General features: G+C 44.3%; 2 protein-coding genes and 1 long non-coding RNA gene across 3 annotated transcripts; all 3 read right to left on the bottom strand.

The window, feature by feature from the left end:
- Positions 1-3449: 3449 nt before the first annotated feature.
- LOC125546548 lies at positions 3450-10663 on the bottom strand. The gene is made up of 13 exons (XM_048710773.1): positions 10560-10663; positions 9518-9676; positions 9116-9169; positions 8935-9018; positions 8661-8746; positions 8407-8487; positions 7436-7566; positions 6901-6939; positions 6318-6394; positions 6155-6245; positions 5709-5784; positions 3724-3796; positions 3450-3597 (listed from the first exon to the last, which is right to left on the bottom strand). Exons 1-13 carry the CDS (start codon positions 10661-10663, stop codon positions 3450-3452), a joined length of 1203 nt encoding a protein of 400 aa, XP_048566730.1.
- Positions 10664-14617: 3954 nt separating this feature from the next.
- Positions 14618-15166, bottom strand: LOC125547790. The gene is made up of 3 exons (XR_007300775.1): positions 15019-15166; positions 14806-14931; positions 14618-14710 (listed from the first exon to the last, which is right to left on the bottom strand). It is a non-coding gene; the product is annotated as an uncharacterized LOC125547790 (long non-coding RNA).
- Positions 15167-15245: 79 nt separating this feature from the next.
- Positions 15246-16215, bottom strand: LOC125546550. Its single transcript, XM_048710774.1, has 5 exons — positions 16197-16215; positions 15891-16094; positions 15634-15807; positions 15323-15552; positions 15246-15273 (listed from the first exon to the last, which is right to left on the bottom strand). Exons 1-5 carry the CDS (start codon positions 16212-16214, stop codon positions 15246-15248), a joined length of 654 nt encoding a protein of 217 aa, XP_048566731.1. The 5' UTR covers position 16215.
- Positions 16216-16922: the final 707 nt, after the last annotated feature.

Genomic DNA, 16922 nt, shown 5'->3' on the forward strand with positions numbered 1-16922 from the left:
GACTTTCCGGTTTAAACATCTATGTATGCTGAAATAAAAATGCACCAGTCGGCAACAATGTTTTTTTTTTAATTTTGGCTTATGAATACTGTGCAACCATTGCCCATTTTAGACATTAAAAAAATATTTTCGTGCAACCCATTTCCCCTCAATATTTTCCTGCCAATTCTTTCCCTCCATATGTTCCCGCCCCCCGTTTCCCGCCAATCCCTTCCCGCCATATCTTCCCGCCACCCGTTTCCCGCCAACCCCTTCCCGCCATATGTTCCCGCCAATACCGTAGTCGTTCTTTCCTGCCATTTTCTCCTCTCTACCTATAAAACCCCATTCACACAGAGGTGGATAAGCAGTCCAGTGTAGTGTAGTCGAGATGTCCCATTACCCTTTCAATCGTAGTTTTCATCCTGGGATGAGCAGATGTCTTCTGAGGCTAGCCACCGATTTCAGGATGGACAATAGGATAGTTCCATGGGACGAACTCACCTGTAGTGACACCATAATGAATGAGTTGGCTCACGAATTACGTAGGTATGGGTGGCCTGAAAGGACCTATGAGGAGGTACGTAAAGAACTTCTTAGGTTGCATGTAAGGTGGAAGAAGGTAGTGGAGCCGAAGAGTGAAACTTTCAGAAGGACTACAGCAAAGCATCCATATTTATGGACTGACGATAGCGAGGACGAAGATGATATCTTCATGCCACCGCTTCTGAGTTCTGCATCTTCGAAGGGCAAGAGTTCTGCATCGTCCAAGGGCAAGAGTACTGCATCCTCGAAGGGCAAGAGTTCTGCATCGTCCAAGGGTAAGAGTTCTGCATACTCGAAGTGCAAGAGTTCTGCATCGACGGAGGATGACGATGATGCCTTCATGTAGTTTTTAAGTTGTATTCCAGTTGTACCATTTAATTCAGATGTACTTGCATTATTAGTTTGTACTTTCTTATTGTAGGGCATTATGTTCTATCTTAATTTCATTTTGTAGTTGTTGCACGATGTTCAATAATTAGTGGAGGGAAAGAAAATGCCACATTTTATTTTAAAACTATATTTTTTTTCATTACGACATGGTACAACTGAAAATAAGATACATCGTACTATTGAAATAAAGCTACATTTAACTATTGAAATAAAACTACATTAAACTGCAGAAATTAAGATACAAACAATTGCAAAATTTAAAATATTACCACAGGAATCTACTGAGTCCAGCGTGGATATTTTTCTTTTCCATCGCCAACTTCTTCTGCTGCCTTGGCCTCACGTGCCCTTTCTTTCTTTCTTTGTCTCTCCGCCTCACAAGGCTCCTTTCGCTGCCGTTCCTGCTCCTCCATGCGACGAGCCTCTTCCCTGTTTTTCTTTCCTAAATCCTAAAAAAACCGCTGTTGCTCCGCATAGTATTCTTTTAACTCTCTCTCTTGCTCTGCTTTCTCCTCAGCTTCCGCCTTCTCGCGTCGCTCTTCCGCATAGAAACTATTCCACGCACGGCAACTTCTTTCACGAATCTCAGTCACTGCCCAAGCCGGCATCTCCGTGTCAATCCAACGATAGTACATGCACAGTGGCGGAGAAGACTACAACAAGAAACAATAATGTTATTGAAGAATCAATCAAAATACCAACAATATCTATTCGTGATGGTTAAAGCATACCGGAGGCATGTCATACTCTAAAATAGCTACGGGTGGATCTTCCTCATAATTGGCGCATATGAAAAACTTCATGCCCAACCAATCTGAAAAATCCGTCACCTCCTTCACCTTGCAAAGATCGCCACACCAACATCGCAGGACTGCCACCCCCGGAGGCAAACTTGCATTCTTCATTTTCCTCGGCCTAATGCTTTGATCCGAGCAAGGCAAACTCATACCGACTGAAAAAATGTGTTACATACTTTGCGCCGTGGCGATTTCGAGGATGGCTGGACGAGGATGACGAGAGCCTCGGTGTCTCCTTTTATAGGCTCAGACGACAAATGATGGCGAGAAAATAAGCTCGAACAGACGAAATTAGGCAGGAAATTTTAGGATCCCGGTAGTGTTGGCACAACAGGTTCCCGCAGCATCGGATCCCGCAGTGCCGTCGCATCCGCTCAAGCAATAGCCAGAGCGATTCTGGCAGTGCCGTCCAATCCGCTGAGGCAAAAGAAGCAAAAGCAGGACCGATTCCCGGGCAAAAGAACCAAAAGCAGAAAAGCAGGGCATCAACGTTCATATTCCCGCGCGTGGGAATCACCGCCGTCAGCATCGCTATCGCGCCCGGGAATCAGCGCCGTAAGCGTCCGTTGTCGTGCGTGTAGCAGAGATGCCGCCTCTGGTAGTGGCGGCATGTTCCCACAAGCTGGGCCCGCGAGCGACAGGAGCAGCGCCGGCCGCCTCGTCCTCTGGCGGCGTGGCCCACCAGGCCCGCCCCGTTCCATCCCGGTACAAGCAACTCTAGTAAACACGTTCTGCCTCGGTAGCCGCCACCAGGCGTGGCGGCAGGGCCCGCCGCCTCCAGGCGTGGCGGCATGTGCCACGTGTCGCCTGCCGCGCCTGCCGCCACAGCCGAGGGGGTCCTTTTTGTCAATTATATCCACGGGTAGTCCTTTTTAACAATTCCGTTGGCCAGGGGGTCCTTTTGGACAAAAAATCAAGCCAGGGAGAGAGGTCGTTGATCCTTCCTCAAATCGGACGATGGGGACATGTTCCTGGTCGTTGATCCTTCCTTATTCGATGCTTGCTGTAGGGATGCTAAGGTGGTGATCTTGGATCAGTGTGGCATGGTTTCTTGTTCGATAATGATGGCGGCTTCAAGCGGAGCTGGGTTCGGGCTGAGGCTCAGTAGTTGTTCTGTCTTCCGACGTGCAAGACTTCGTCGTGCCTATGCTTGACCATGACACGAGATGGGTGTTCGGCTGCAAGGCTTGGTAGGCGCTGGCTCAATGCTTTTCTCCTACATGCCTCGTCGCCATAGTGGCATAGGACGGCATAGGTTCCCATGTCTGTTTTAGCGAGGGCTTGGTTGATGACATCAACGGTGAAGTTGGAGTCACTCGCTCGCGGAGGAGTGATGGCGATGACTTGATGACAACCTCAAGGGTGTTTTTTTAACTTGATTTTGTGCGTCTTTGCATGCATGAACACATGGGGGCGGCTGTTGTGAAAAATCAACCCGACAACCCTATTCCTTTTTTAGTGAATCAAGTTCCTTTTTAGTGAATCAAGTATTCGCGATCGTACGGGGCCGAGTTCAAGAGAGAAAAAAAGAACTCAGACCACCTGAGACTTCTGATAGTTGAAGAACTATTTCTAGAACATTTAACAGCTGTGTACAATAGCATTGTATTTCGAGGTACAGTTCGTCTCAGCACATGATTGTCCTTACCAAAGCAGTTGATCAACTAATCTAACGCCCACAATAACTATAATTTTGTGGGGTTTCCCGACTCCAGTAAGTATCGTAACAACCTACAATTACAATACTTTGTCGATAGGCCTCAACTCCCTGGGTAAATTGTCATAGTTGCCCCGAACAAAGTCAAACTCAAGGACGCGCTCCTTTCCATCGGCGTCCATGTCATGTTGTTTCAACACCTTACAATCTTCATCAAGTGTTTGGTATCTGCATTAAGATAGGAAATAATCTTATCAGTACAACATTAATCAGAATATTTGTAAACAAAACATATTGGTTTAGTTCATGATACTACTAGCGATAGAATCATATATATGTGACATAGACTGCAACCTGGGCTCTCTGAAATCCTCAACACCAATTCCCAATCCATACGATCTCGTACCATTCAAATGATCATTTTCAACTGCAAATAGGAAACATTGTTAAGAAAGCAGATGAAAGCTTGAAAGAACACTAACATGTCTACCACAAATAATTAGTTACTGATAATTCTTGTTGATATGTTCATGTATTTGGCCAAATACCTCTCCCGACCACCGCGTCGCCTTGCTCGGGCGACACTGGGGAACCCAGCACCGCCGCCGCAAGGCCACCACTCCTGCCCCCCCCCCCCCCCCCCCCCCCCCCCCCCCCCCCCCCCCCCCCCCCCCCCCCCCCCCCCCCTCTCCCCTCCGCATCGCCGCCGCCTAAGCCCGCGCATTCGACGGGAAGGTGGCGGCGGAGCGTTTCCTTTGTCTGCGTCATTGCGGCGCGAGGGCTGCGGCTTCTGGTGGATCTGGGCGCGCTTCTCGCACGTCTGCTGTTGTGGTGGCCTTTGCGGCGGTGCTGCGCTGTCGGTCATCCCGGTGACCATGGTGGCCGATAGCGAGACGAATGGGCTGTGTGGTGGTCCCTATGTGGCGACGGCACGGTTACTATGCAGGCTAGCTTCGGTCGGCTGCCTGAGGGTGTTCGTCAGGTCTGCTCCGAGTGCAAGCTTTGCCCAGCCGGCGGCGGCGGCGCCTTCGGGCGCCGTTCCCTTTCTTGAGGGCACCGACGTGGTGTTCTTCGACCCGCTTCATCCTTGGATCTCGTTCTTCAGGCGAAAGCCTAGACCCATCTAGGTCGGGCAACGACGCGCCGTTTCCCCCTTTGGGGCGTTGTTTTGAAGACCGGCGATCCTACCCTGTGCTTCCCTTCGCCTGGACGTGCATGGCATCACGGTTGGCAAGTGCCCAACCGGTGATGCGAGTGGTTGGTGTTGCGACTTGTGTGGCGACAACGATGATGTCATGCAGAGCTGGGTCGCGGCTTGTCCTTCTGATGTCGACGGCCCGGTTCGCCAATGAGTGTGCCTGCGCTTGTTTCTCACAGCGACAGAAAAGTTGGAGTTGCATGTGGCGGGGCCCGTGCGGCATCGATGACTCCTTGAGGGTGGTTTGAGCGGATGGTGCTCTCCAGAGGTTGCGCTGGGTTAGGTCGGTGCGAGGCATGCAACTTTCTCCTGTGAAGCGCATCGGCGAAATCAGAGCTGCCGATCCTCGACTCTTCGGTCGATTGTTTGGCTTTGGCTGGCGAGGTCGTCGTGTGTCGTTTGTTTCGAAGGGGTCTTCACGGGTTGTCTACGGCGAAGTTGGAGTCGCCTACTCGGGGAGAGATGATGACGATGACAATACATGAAGCCTCGATGGTGTCCTCTTCTCGGTGGTGTGTGTGGTCTTGTTGGTGCCAGGTAGGCCGGGTGACCTTTCTTGAGGGCGTGTTGTAACGGTTTTCGCTCGGGTATCCATAAATTAACCGGGCAACTCTATTCTAATGAATTGGGCCTAAGGGGCCGCGTTTCAAAAAAAATAATATTATTGTTCATGTATTGTGTCTTCATGGTCTACTTAGAAATCATTAATTTACAATTCTACTTGTCTAACAAAAACTATAACATGAGTTAAAGGCCGGCATCAAAACATCTTGCATCAGATTCTCGAGCAGTCAGTCCCCAATATATAGGAACACTAAGGTACTTAGTATAAGTAAGTAAGATATTTAGGGCTGAATGTATTTCGAAAATTCTGCTATGAATATGGGAAACATTGGATTTTTGTTGAAGAAGGCGTAGAGCTGAATTAGATAATATATTATGGCCACATGAACATAGAGAAGCTCGGGAGCAATTTTTTATGTAGCAGCCTTTAAAAAAATACTCCCTTTGTATCAAAATATAAGACGTTTTTTGATACTCCCTTTGTATCAAAAAACGTCTTACATATACAGAGGGAGTAGGCTATAACAAGGTTGTGCCTGCAAATAAAATTATTTCAAGGAATTGAAGGGTTGCAAACCTGTGACACTACATGTAAAGAAGGGTGGAAACTTATACGCGAATGCTGCAGAAGACTTGGAGGGGCCTAACTTCCCCTGGTAAGAAAATAACAATGATGATTCTTAAATAAATCAAGACATGAATAGATAACTCCAAATTTAGTACATACTATATAACTGGAGGAAAATGTTTGAAGGAAGGCAAAACATGTAAGTTATAAATCTCCCACAGGGTGAGTTCTCCTGAATATTGCCACCGCGTTGACTACTCGACAAAAATATTTTTCAATGAATTCTTAATTTTACAGGAATTTCAAAATAACTTCAAGTGAAATAATTCAGATCATGCAGGATTCTGTAAGAAATATGCAGTACTCCAAAACAAACCATCAAGACAGGAAATGCTTATGAAGCATTGTTGCCAGGATACACTGTCATAAAAGAAAATAACTGAGGTGCAGCTGACCTTTACAAGTAAATCAGTATTAAGCTGCCAACTTGCAGCTACCTGAAACGAGGAATTGCCAACATCGTCTGTTGGTTTGTCTTTATCCACCCTAAAGTTCACACAAGATAGAGTTGTAATAAACTGAATCGGTCGCAAGACTGACAAATATGCCTTCTTTTACCTTGCGGCTAGCTCAAGTCCAAGATCAATGTAGTTTAAAGTTCCAAAAATATCAGGTTCACCCCGATTTTTTAGTTCCTGATGTCATATGCAGACTGTTGGTTAGAATGAAATATCTAAATAATGCAATTTCGTCTTTGAACTCATGAAGGACAAAATTCTTTCTGCTAAGTGTCGCTCCTGTAATTCACCGGGTGGTTATGATTTCTCCTAATTTCGTAATTTTAGAAAGTAATCCCAAATTGGATTTTATTCTGCTAGAATTCCAAACGATGTGATATTTGTTTTAAATGCTCATAATAAAAATTTAATGCATGCATTAGACATTATTATTCGAAGAAATGAAATATAATATACCCCCAAATTAAATATTGTAGTCTATCAAAATGTTTTGCTAAAACCTTTCAAGAAAAATGTTTTCCTAAAAGAACAAATAGAGGACAAATAAACCAGTCACCAAGGGCTAGCAGTATGAACTGCTTGAGTAAATTACTAACTAGGATAAAGGAGATATCTTTTAAATCTCGATTCTAGTTGCAGGAGGGAACTCTAGGTATCAAGAAATGAAATGCAATTGCACTTACCTTTCCAGAAATATGGTGCTGATAGAATGATGCAACCAGCTGCACACCAAGGACAAGGAAATGCCATTGTGTGAGAATAATTACATGTAAATTTTATTGCAAATGAGATTTGATGAAGGGAAAACTACATGTAAGAGATATCAAGGTTCCCCTTTAGCATAAGAACTATGTTTCGCTGTGATTGATCATTGGTTACAGAGAAGTGCATACTATAGAAGTAAATAACTTATGAAAATTATAAACAGAGAATGGTATAGTTAGATAATTTTTTAGAGAATAATCATGTTCACAATTCAGCAGTATTAATTATTTAAAAATCGGAGCATCTTAATTATATGCATCACTGCATCAGATACAGATCATGGCTGGCAGTCTGTTTATAATTCTGTCAAACTATGTAAGCCATTGCAAGCTAACAAACGAATACACATCATGACCGGTACTCTGTTTATAATCTTGTGAAAATACCTAAGCCGTTGCAAGCTAACAAATAATAGGAATCTTTCTTGTCAAATAATAAGGTATAAATACAAACCTGTGAACTTCTAATGAGCTCTAGTGCAAAAGTAAATGAAGGGCTGAGTGGGCTAGTTGAGCCCAGACCATAACCGATTGCAAAATTCCAGTTCTTCGCATCTGTAAAAGGCATAGGATGCTTGATTCCACCTGTTGGGATTATATATTTTTAGACACAAGAGAAAACCAAAAATGCTTTCGCCAGTGACACAAAATAAAATGCTGCAAAGTCTAAATACAGTGAACATCTCTATCCTGATCGTCTTTATGTAAGATAAATCACATGACTCCTAAGAGGAAAATGCTTGTAATAATAAATATATGACATGTCAGCAGAACATTAAATTTGATGCAGTCCAAATTACAATAACCTAGAATTGCAGCTAGTTAATACTCCCTCCGTCCCATAATGTAAGTCCATAGCTGCAAAATGGTCTTACATTATGGGACGGAGGGAGTACATAGCATGGAAATCCTGTAATTTTATAAAAAGAAAAGGTCTCCAAGTGCACAAACTTGTGGATACATGTACTTGACTAGTTGCCCATTTATTTCTTTAAATTCCTTGAGTATAAAATACACAGTAGGATCTACTAATATCCTAGTGAGAAATCTACTATAGAGAAAAATCAAATGATATGACATCATGATGTTTATCGTTTATGAACAACATGCTATTTTTTTTTATAAATTATGAACAACATGCTATTTTTTTAGTAGAAAAAAATGAATTTGCAGCGTATAAACCCTTATAACATAAAAAAAAAAACTTGTCCAAAGCACTCTTGTATGGTATGCACCTTATTTATAGTCCTTTCTAAGTTGAGTAAAACATTGTAAACATAAAGCCTAAAAAATGTAAAGGAGCATTTTCCATGTGGACACAGAAGAGTATCAAATATTCAAATAAAAAAGGATATGCAAGAGCCTCAAAATCCTTGGCCTAGAATATATTGCTCTGACAATCAGTGAAAGTTTAGTAACACAAACCTAGCGGTTTGTATTGTACGCCTGCACTTAAATTCCCTTTTCTCCCAACCAACCATGCACCGTAGGGTACCTCACCTGGCGCTACAAACAAAAGTAATATCAGCATTCCATGACATAACTGAATGCAGGTATTATTTTGTTAGAGAATAACATAAGCAAATAGATTCAAAATTGATACTAATACGTGGAACATAATATTTTGACTCTGTAATTATAATTCAATACTCCAAGTGGAACTATAAGTAATAACATACAAGGAAATGGGACGAAGGAGGCCCCAATTGATAGATTCTCTGAACCATATCGTAAACCCATGACACCATAATCTTCTGAGCATGCTCTGCAAAACAGAAGAATAAAATTCACCATGTTACTAATCATATTTCCAAATCAAGAAAGAGAACATCTTTTACTTGGTCATGGAAATGTCTTGTACTTGGTCATGGAAATGTCTCATGAAGATGTTAGTGGGAAGCTATGTACAACTAAATGGACGATTGACAGCCACAGTTAAGATATACAACCGACCTGTTTGCCATATTCAAAGGGAATGTCCCAAAGGCGCCAATACCATACTTGGGATAGTAAACACTTGAAGACAGCCGCATTGTGCTGGAAAATACAAGTTATAGGCCGAATCAGTACAATTTCTGCACTTTGCATAACAGAATTAATTAGAACTGTCCATGACTAACAAGAGATCACTTACGGTTTCAAAGTTGACACAAGAAGGTCCACAAATGTATGGGGGTCGTTCAAATCCCTACAAAGAAAAATATGTCATAACAAGTAGTATGCATTAAAGAATTAGGGAATTAATATAGCAATGGTAAATAAACTATGCAGTAAGCAAGCCCCCCCCCCCCCCCCCCCCATTTGTCGACATCTAATGAATTAAGTCAGGAAAAACAACTTCTCTTGCAGGAAAAGAGACGGGTCCTGAAACAGAGCAGCTACATGTATATATAGAAAAAACAAAAAGAGTGTATACATAAGTCGAGAAACTCGTTGTACACCAAGCTTCAACAGCAACCATATATACTACTGAAACACAACCAGATGGTCATGAACTGGACAGAACCAAATACAACAAAAAGCGGCAATGGTATACATTTGCTTGATGGATACGTTGGCATTCAGATCAGCATGAGAATCTCCCAACTGCTTCAACACAATATGCGCGTCCACACCCCCAGAATGGAAATAGTCATCAAAGAGGCTGCGTCGCGCGAGCTTCCCGAACATGAGCTCATATGCCGGGACCAACATCCTGCATGATTGATTAGGTACTTGAGTGCACATACACGAATCAGGAGGAACAGAGATATATATAATGTTGAGAGTAGTGGACATATCGCATCTTAACTGCAGAAGGATCACTTCCGGCACACAGATACCCAAGGAGCATGGAGGCACCTATCACATATGCATATATCTACTCCCTCCGTCCCCACAATATAAGATGTTTTGCAAGCTAAAACAGCTTGCAAAAACGTGTTATATTGTGGGACGAAGGGAGCACATCTGAACTAGCTGGATCGAGGTAGGGCAAATGAAAGGCAATCCTTCCACAGAAGAGCGGTAGATTGTCATGTCGGATGTCTGAATGAAAGCTAACTCTGGAGAAGAGGTCTTGAGAGACAGATTGTCAGGATGTCGATTCTTTCAGTTCGTCAGTCAGCAGCTCTTGTTTTCTTCTCCAGTTAAAACGAAACCATCAGACAGTCCACAGCGAAGCAGGAGATGTGAACGGCTCAGATGGGCCAAGCGCGAGAAGGAGATCTTTATCAATTTCAACTTTCAGCTAAACTGGTGTTCAACTGCTAATCGCCGGTTAAACTCGAGCCATAGTTTCCTTCAATCCCCATGGTTTCCAATGCCAATACTTAGCTTCTATCTAGTTTCTCTCTAATCCATTGTCTGTATAGTTTAGAGCATCTCTAGCAGACCCCACTAAATCCTAGTTTCATTCAATCCCCAATTTCCCTGAGATTTGCGTTACGAAATCGACATACACCAGATGCATATTTTTTGGGGGAGGGAGACAAGACAATGCACATTATCTCGGAGTCGCAAGCGATAGGAATCAAGAGGGGGAAGTACTAATTGATAATCAAAAAGAATTTTCAAGAAAGAGAGGAGTCGACGGCGACCTGGTGCGGGCAGCCAAGGGAGGGAAGTCGAAGACGGGCGGCACTAGCACCTGCGGGTCCGGCTTGGGCTTCTCTGGCTGCGGCTGCGGCTTCTTGGCCCCCATCTCCTGCTGGATGTCTGGATCCTGCCTACCCTCCTCCAAAAGCACCTCGCCGCAGATAAAGATCAAGCCTTTTCGCCAGTTATTTCGACGAACCTTATGAGGGTCTGAAGGTGCGGCGGGGACTGTATCCTTTCTTCTTGCTAAAGAAGAAGAGTACTCATGTCAAAAAAAAGAAAAGAAAAAGAGTACTGCTACTAACGATGGGCCGATCTAGGCGGGCCTCGTGGATATGTTTTTATTTTATTTTATTAGTTAAAGGGCCTCCGGGCTATACTTGGGCTCTAGTGGATCATGAGTTGGCGTTGCCTCAAAAAAAATGATGATGAGTTGGAGCAAAACTTAGGAACAATCACCGAACCAAATGCAAAACAGTGGCTATTTAATCTCATGGAGCTTGCGGTTACTCTATAGGCCATACGGGCAGCGCGTCCGAAAGCTATCCACGAGGGTATATTTCAAAGCCCCCAGACTATTCACGGATTCGTTAACAAATACATAGAAGAGCTGAATATTTTGTCTGAACCTTTTACGGCCCTAAATCAAGGAGGGGCGCCTACATCCAATGTCAACGTTCAGCGCCCAAAAGCCCCACCTCCAGGCCATGCAAAAATAAATGTAGACGCTGTGTGCCGAAAGGGAGTTGGGGGCTCTGCTGTAGCCGTGTGTAGAGACGCGGATGGGACTTACTTGGGTAGCTCAGCCTTTGTTATCGGAGGAGTTGATGATCCTATGATTTTGGAGACTATAGCATATAGGGAGGCACTTGCGTTGGCACAAGATCTCAATCTTCATCATCTAGTGGTTGCGTCAGATGCAAAGGAAGTGGTTGGAGCTATAAAAAAAAAGGGCAGGGCAATAATCGTGCAATCATCAGTGAGATTAATAGTTTAGTAGATTCTTTTAATTGTACTTTTACTTTCGAGGTTCATGGTCAATGTTGAGGCACATAGTTTAGCCAAGTTTGCACTCTCGTTGGGTCTGAGACATCGCGTTTGGGGTGGCCAATCCCATGACCAGATTTTGCATCATCCGCCAAGGATAGGGGAGGAAACTCTAAGAATATATTTTGCATCATCCTTGGTACCATGCCATTCATGTGTTTTGGTATTCATCAGGCGACTTTACATTAATGACCATCCAATCTAAGCAAGAATAATCATATGAGAGTATTTTGATCAAACGATACTTGATTGTGTTGTGTTTCAAATATGGGTTTGAATTTATGAAACATTCAAGACATATATTATTCTATGTGTGAGACATGTTTCAATACGGTGCATTACAGACTTCCGTATTCCATGCCAAAAATGTTGTTACCTTGGAATAATGCGTGCGCAAGACTTCAGGGATGGTGACAACAGATTGACACTATACTTGGCAAACCCGAGGCCAAGCCTTGGATAGTTTGTATCGCTCTCGTGTGAATTCTGGACTTAAAATGACGAGACTCCCTATATACGTGTTGTGCGTCAAGATGTTGACCTTTTGCATAGGGTGTCGGTGAGTGGACCATCCCATCAGCAAGGCGCGGTGGCTAATCACTTAATTGTAGCGATTCACATTTTTACCTATTTTCAGTAGATTTGTTTCTATTAAAATGGACATTGTTTTAAAATTTTCAATGAAAACTTGAAATTTCTGAAGATTATCAAAAATTTTAGTAAATTCTAAAAGTACCAAACATTTTTTTTGAAATGTGAACATTTTCCTATGTCCCAAATAAAATTTGAAATATCCATACATAATTTGAAAATACCAAACAATTCTGTAAATTCAAACATCTTTGGAAATTTCCAAACTAATATTTATTTTTTAAAGAAAATAAAAAAACTTGAAAAATAAAAGGGAATTAAGAAAACCAAAAATAAAAAATGAGAAAGAAAAACATTCTAGAATGTTCCTGAAACCAGTAGAAAACTGAATAACAGAAACCGAAATAACGCTGCCTTAGGTCGGCTAAAATCGGCCGGTCCACCCCTAGCGCTGCCCATTGGTCGTACTTTTAGCGAGCGAGATTTCCCTACAAAAGCTGTAGCGAGCGGCTTTTCGTTTTTTTCCTGTATAACTGGTTTTCAGTGAGTATTTAATTTCCTACTTGTAACAAAAAATGTGTTTTCTTTCGAAAATAGAATTTTTTATTTGATTTTCAATTTTTATATTTTTACAAAAGTGTGAACTTTTTCAATTGTTGAAAATGTTTAAAAAACAGCCATATTTATGAAATTGTGAACATTTTATTTTTTATTTTTCTTAAAAATTTTGAAAGCCCTGTATAAATTTTAAAATATGGATGTTTTTAATATTTGAACAGTTTTTAAAACAAAAAACTACATTCCAAACATCTTTTTAGTTTTTTTTCTAATACCTGGTTAATGCTCTTAATCCTTTTCAAGCCGGTTAATGCTCTTAATGCTTTTCAATGGCCGCAGGTAGCGGTTTGTTTCATGATGAAGGTGCATTCATCCGTTTCAGGTCCTGGACAACGTGGGTGGCTCAAACGGCTGAAAAAACCTCAAGGAGGCACAAATGGTTGCTTGTTATAATGATGCTCTTCTTGGCATGGGCGGTTCTCATCAATGGCAACTAGTTGATGTTAGGGATTGTTATTTTTCTGTCTACCAAAAACAACTAAAAAGCTCTTGACGTAAAATTGCAGTTATATCGTTCTTATCTGAACAAAACTGTTTGTGTTTAGAAAAAAACAATTTGCGCTATTGCACACAATAAGTCATATAGTTTCTTTGGTCGCCGGTGGGTTGGGTGGCCTTGTTGGTGGACGGATCCTTCTCCTTTGATGGCTCGGTAGGAGCCGACATGATTTTGAGGGACAACAATGGTGAGGTTTTCTTTGCCTCCCTATTGCTCTACTACTACAACGCTCTAGAAACGGGGATTCAAGCAAAAATGGTAGAAATGTCGCTAACCTTTCAATGGGCTAGCCTTCCTGTTGTGGTGCAGTCAGGCTCTCTGGGAGTGTCTCTTTGATGTCGGATGCTTCCCTCGTTAAATCGCCTTTTGCTAATCTAGTTTGTGAGATTAAGTATTTCATGGTAGAACGAGTTTAAACCAATTAAGGTAGCTAGATCCCAGAATAGGGTATCTCACTACCGGACTCGCGGGCTATGCCTACGGCCACGGGCCATCGGCATAGGCCCCCAGGCCGTCGGTATAGATATATGCCTACGGCTGCCGTCGGCGTAGATGTCGTCAGCGTAGTCTTGTCAGACCGTCGGCATAGTATAGCCGTCGGCATAGGGTCCTATGCCGACGGCCTGACGTCAGCCGTCGGCATAGTATAGCCGTCAGCAGTGTTTTTCGTCTGACGGCAACGGACGGCGCCGTCAAAAGCGCCCACGAATCACGCAATGCCACGTGGCAGAGATATGCCGACGGCAAAGCCGTCGGCATAGATTATCTATGCCGACGGCTTTGCCGTCGGCGTATCTCTGCCACGTGGCATCTCCTGGTTTCTCCTGGCAGCAGGGCTATGCCTACGGCAAAGCCGTCGGCATAGATTTTCATATATGCCTACGGCTTTGCTGTAGGCATAGATGTGCCACGTGGCAAGCCCTGGTAACTCCTGGGCGTATATATGCCGACGGCTTTGCCGTAGGCATAGTTTTTTTCCCCTGTTTTCTCTTTTCCAATTCATTTGACAGCATTTCAAAACAGAACAATATGAAATTATGCAGAAATATGACAATTCATCATGTAAACATACTCAAGTTCATCTAAACATACTCAAGTTCACCATCATCATCTAAACATACTCAAGTTCATCACATCATCTAAAGATCATCACCGACGGAAGTTCATGAACATAAAAGTAGTGCAAGACATGAAACATGATAAAAGTAGGAATATGAAAGGCATGGGACGATGGCCACATGCAAGGAATCATCAAGCAAGAGCACCTCCGCCATAACCACCACCACCTTCGCCAAAACCACCACCACCACCTCCGCCAAAACCGCCATCGCGACCACCACCACTCTGCCAGATCGGAGTGACTGGGGTCGACGGAGCAGGAGTCGAGCCACCGGTCCCCTACATGTTTCAGAAAAGATTCTAACGGTAAATATGATATGATAGTGTTTCATGAACGAGAACTAGTTTGCTAGTAGTTATGCAAATGTACTAACCGGACCATCACTGCCTAGTGCCACCCATTCATCGAACGTGGGCACGTGTGGGGGTTCTCCCGCAGGTGGTGGTGGGGGTCCCATTTGTGGTGGATCCGTGCGGTTAGTCCAAGACGCCAACATAGCCTGAATGTTAGTTAAATAAGCAAACTAGAAGATCAGAAGGAATGAAAGTGCAAAATTTTAGCTTGGTTTTAAGAGGGCAAAACTAACCGTCATCATCTGACGGTTGTAATCATCGTTTGCCTTCACTCGTTTCAAGTACTCCCGCACCTCGAGATTCCTATGCTCGACAAACTCCTTATATGCCTACATAATTTAGGTTGTTTCTAAGTGAGCAATGCTGAAAATAAACTGAGAATGCAAGATAGAAAAAGATAAAGAGGAAGTACTTACAGCATGCTAGCGGGCTAAGGGAGTCTGTGAACGCCCCGTACTCTCTAACTGGCTCTGGTTGGTAGCCCGAGGCTGTGTGTACGAGATCGAAGGAGTGATCAAGCCATCGAAACACGGATACCGGCCATTCTTCTTCCCCTGGATGGCCACCACCGCCGTGTCGTCGATCTGAGACTGGGCGACCTCAGCAACAGGAACATCCGGATGCAACTCCTGATAGTGATGAATGTAAGACCCCAGGTGCTCCTCGGTCTTGCCGTAGTACTGGCTCTTGCCCTCCTTGCGATGACTCCGCTCGCGGGCCATCTTCCACGACTCCATGTCTGAGAGCGGCCTCTTCAACTTGTCCTCCTACAACGTCAAATAGAAGTCAGCCATACATAAGAACATGACGTAAAGAAGAACAAAAATGCATCATGCGCATAGATATACCTTCATGGCCTTGAAGCCCCAGTGGTTCCTGTTTCCTTGGCCGTGTGTCCCGTCGTCTCCACGGTTAGCCCGGGCCTTGATGCTCTTGGCAGCAAACTCTGCATCGGCGCCGAGCCACCTATCCACCAAACTCGCCCATCCGTCATGCCTTCCATAGCACCAACGAGGAACAACCTATGCAAATTTTGGAAGCATGACATGTGAGCACGAAACATATAGTTGACTGCTTGAAACAATGAAAAGTTAGTAATAGTTACCATCATGAACTGCTCCTTGCTCAAGGTAAGTCGTAGCTTCTGCGCTTGAGTTTTGGTCATCTTTTGGTGCAGGTAGTAGTGGTAGTACTGCGAGACGGCAACCCAGCGCACCTCGTACTGCAACTGACGAGCTTTCTTCTTCGCAGCCGCAAGCAAGACCACGTCGGCTCTGGCCTTGTGCTCGTCAAGAACTCTATAGAGTTGCTGCAATCATGCATAAACCAGAAGCAAACAAGGCATCAGTTGAGTGATTCAATGATAAACTATGAACGAAACTGAAGACAAGTGATTCAGAAGAGAACTTACCCAAAATTTGGTGATCATGGCCTTAGCGGTCGTCCCGTACTCCGCATTGCTGCAAGCCTCATAGTGGCCCAGCTCGTGGCCAAAACCCGCTGCTGCGGGTCCCTGTCTAGCCGCGGGCAGAATAGGCCAGGCCAAAACTCCTTCAACAGAACAGTGATAAGGCCGTTCGGTTTACGGCCCTTTCCGCGAAGGATCCAGTTTCTGCAAAAGAATCAAATGATTGCCATGTGTACAATAAGAAAATGTTGTCATGTGTTGAAAATATGATTGAGAGGCACTTACTCTGTCCCCACAGGTTCAATGAGCCACTTGTGCTCCTCGATAGAAGGTGGTGTAGGTAGTCCGGCATTACCACGCAGCCACCCCTGCGAAGAACCCGGTGGCAAGTCACCCCACAACGCGGGATCAACCTCCCCTCCACCCTCCTCGCCCTCCTCCTCACCCTCCTCCTCGGCCTCCTCCTCCTCACCCTCCTCCTCGGCCTCCTCCTCCTCGCCATCAGGAACATACTCCTCCTCCTCAGACTCAGAAGGTGCCTCTGTATAGGTGGGCATCGAAGAAGACCCTCCTATTTCAGACACGGCCCGGAGTTTTTTGCCCCGGTTGCCTCTCCCCCCACCTCCTCCTCCTCTAGGGGCTCTCCCCCCACCGCCTCCTCCTCTAGGGTCTCCTCCCCCGACCCCTCCACCTCCCTGTGAGGTGTCATCCTCGCGTAGTCGGGAGGGA

This window comes from Triticum urartu, chromosome 3 (assembly GCF_003073215.2).
Source record: "Triticum urartu cultivar G1812 chromosome 3, Tu2.1, whole genome shotgun sequence".
Lineage (NCBI taxonomy): Eukaryota > Viridiplantae > Streptophyta > Magnoliopsida > Poales > Poaceae > Triticum > Triticum urartu.

Bases quoted from the DNA above. Each gene is read 5' to 3' on its own strand.
- LOC125546548 (XM_048710773.1), bottom strand. From the start codon at position 10,663: ATGGGGGCCAAGAAGCCGCAGCCGCAGCCAGAGAAGCCCAAGCCGGAC. The intron at 9,677-10,559 runs GTCGCCGTCGAC...TCAATCATGCAG, and splicing joins CCCTTGGCTGCCCGCACCAG to GATGTTGGTCCCGGCATATG. The intron at 6,940-7,435 runs GTTTGTATTTAT...CTTGGTGTGCAG, and splicing joins AGCTCATTAGAAGTTCACAG to CTGGTTGCATCATTCTATCA.
- LOC125546550 (XM_048710774.1), bottom strand. The intron at 15,808-15,890 runs GTAACTATTACT...AAATTTGCATAG, and splicing joins GCAAGGAGCAGTTCATGATG to GTTGTTCCTCGTTGGTGCTA. The intron at 15,553-15,633 runs GTATATCTATGC...TTGACGTTGTAG, and splicing joins GGGGCTTCAAGGCCATGAAG to GAGGACAAGTTGAAGAGGCC.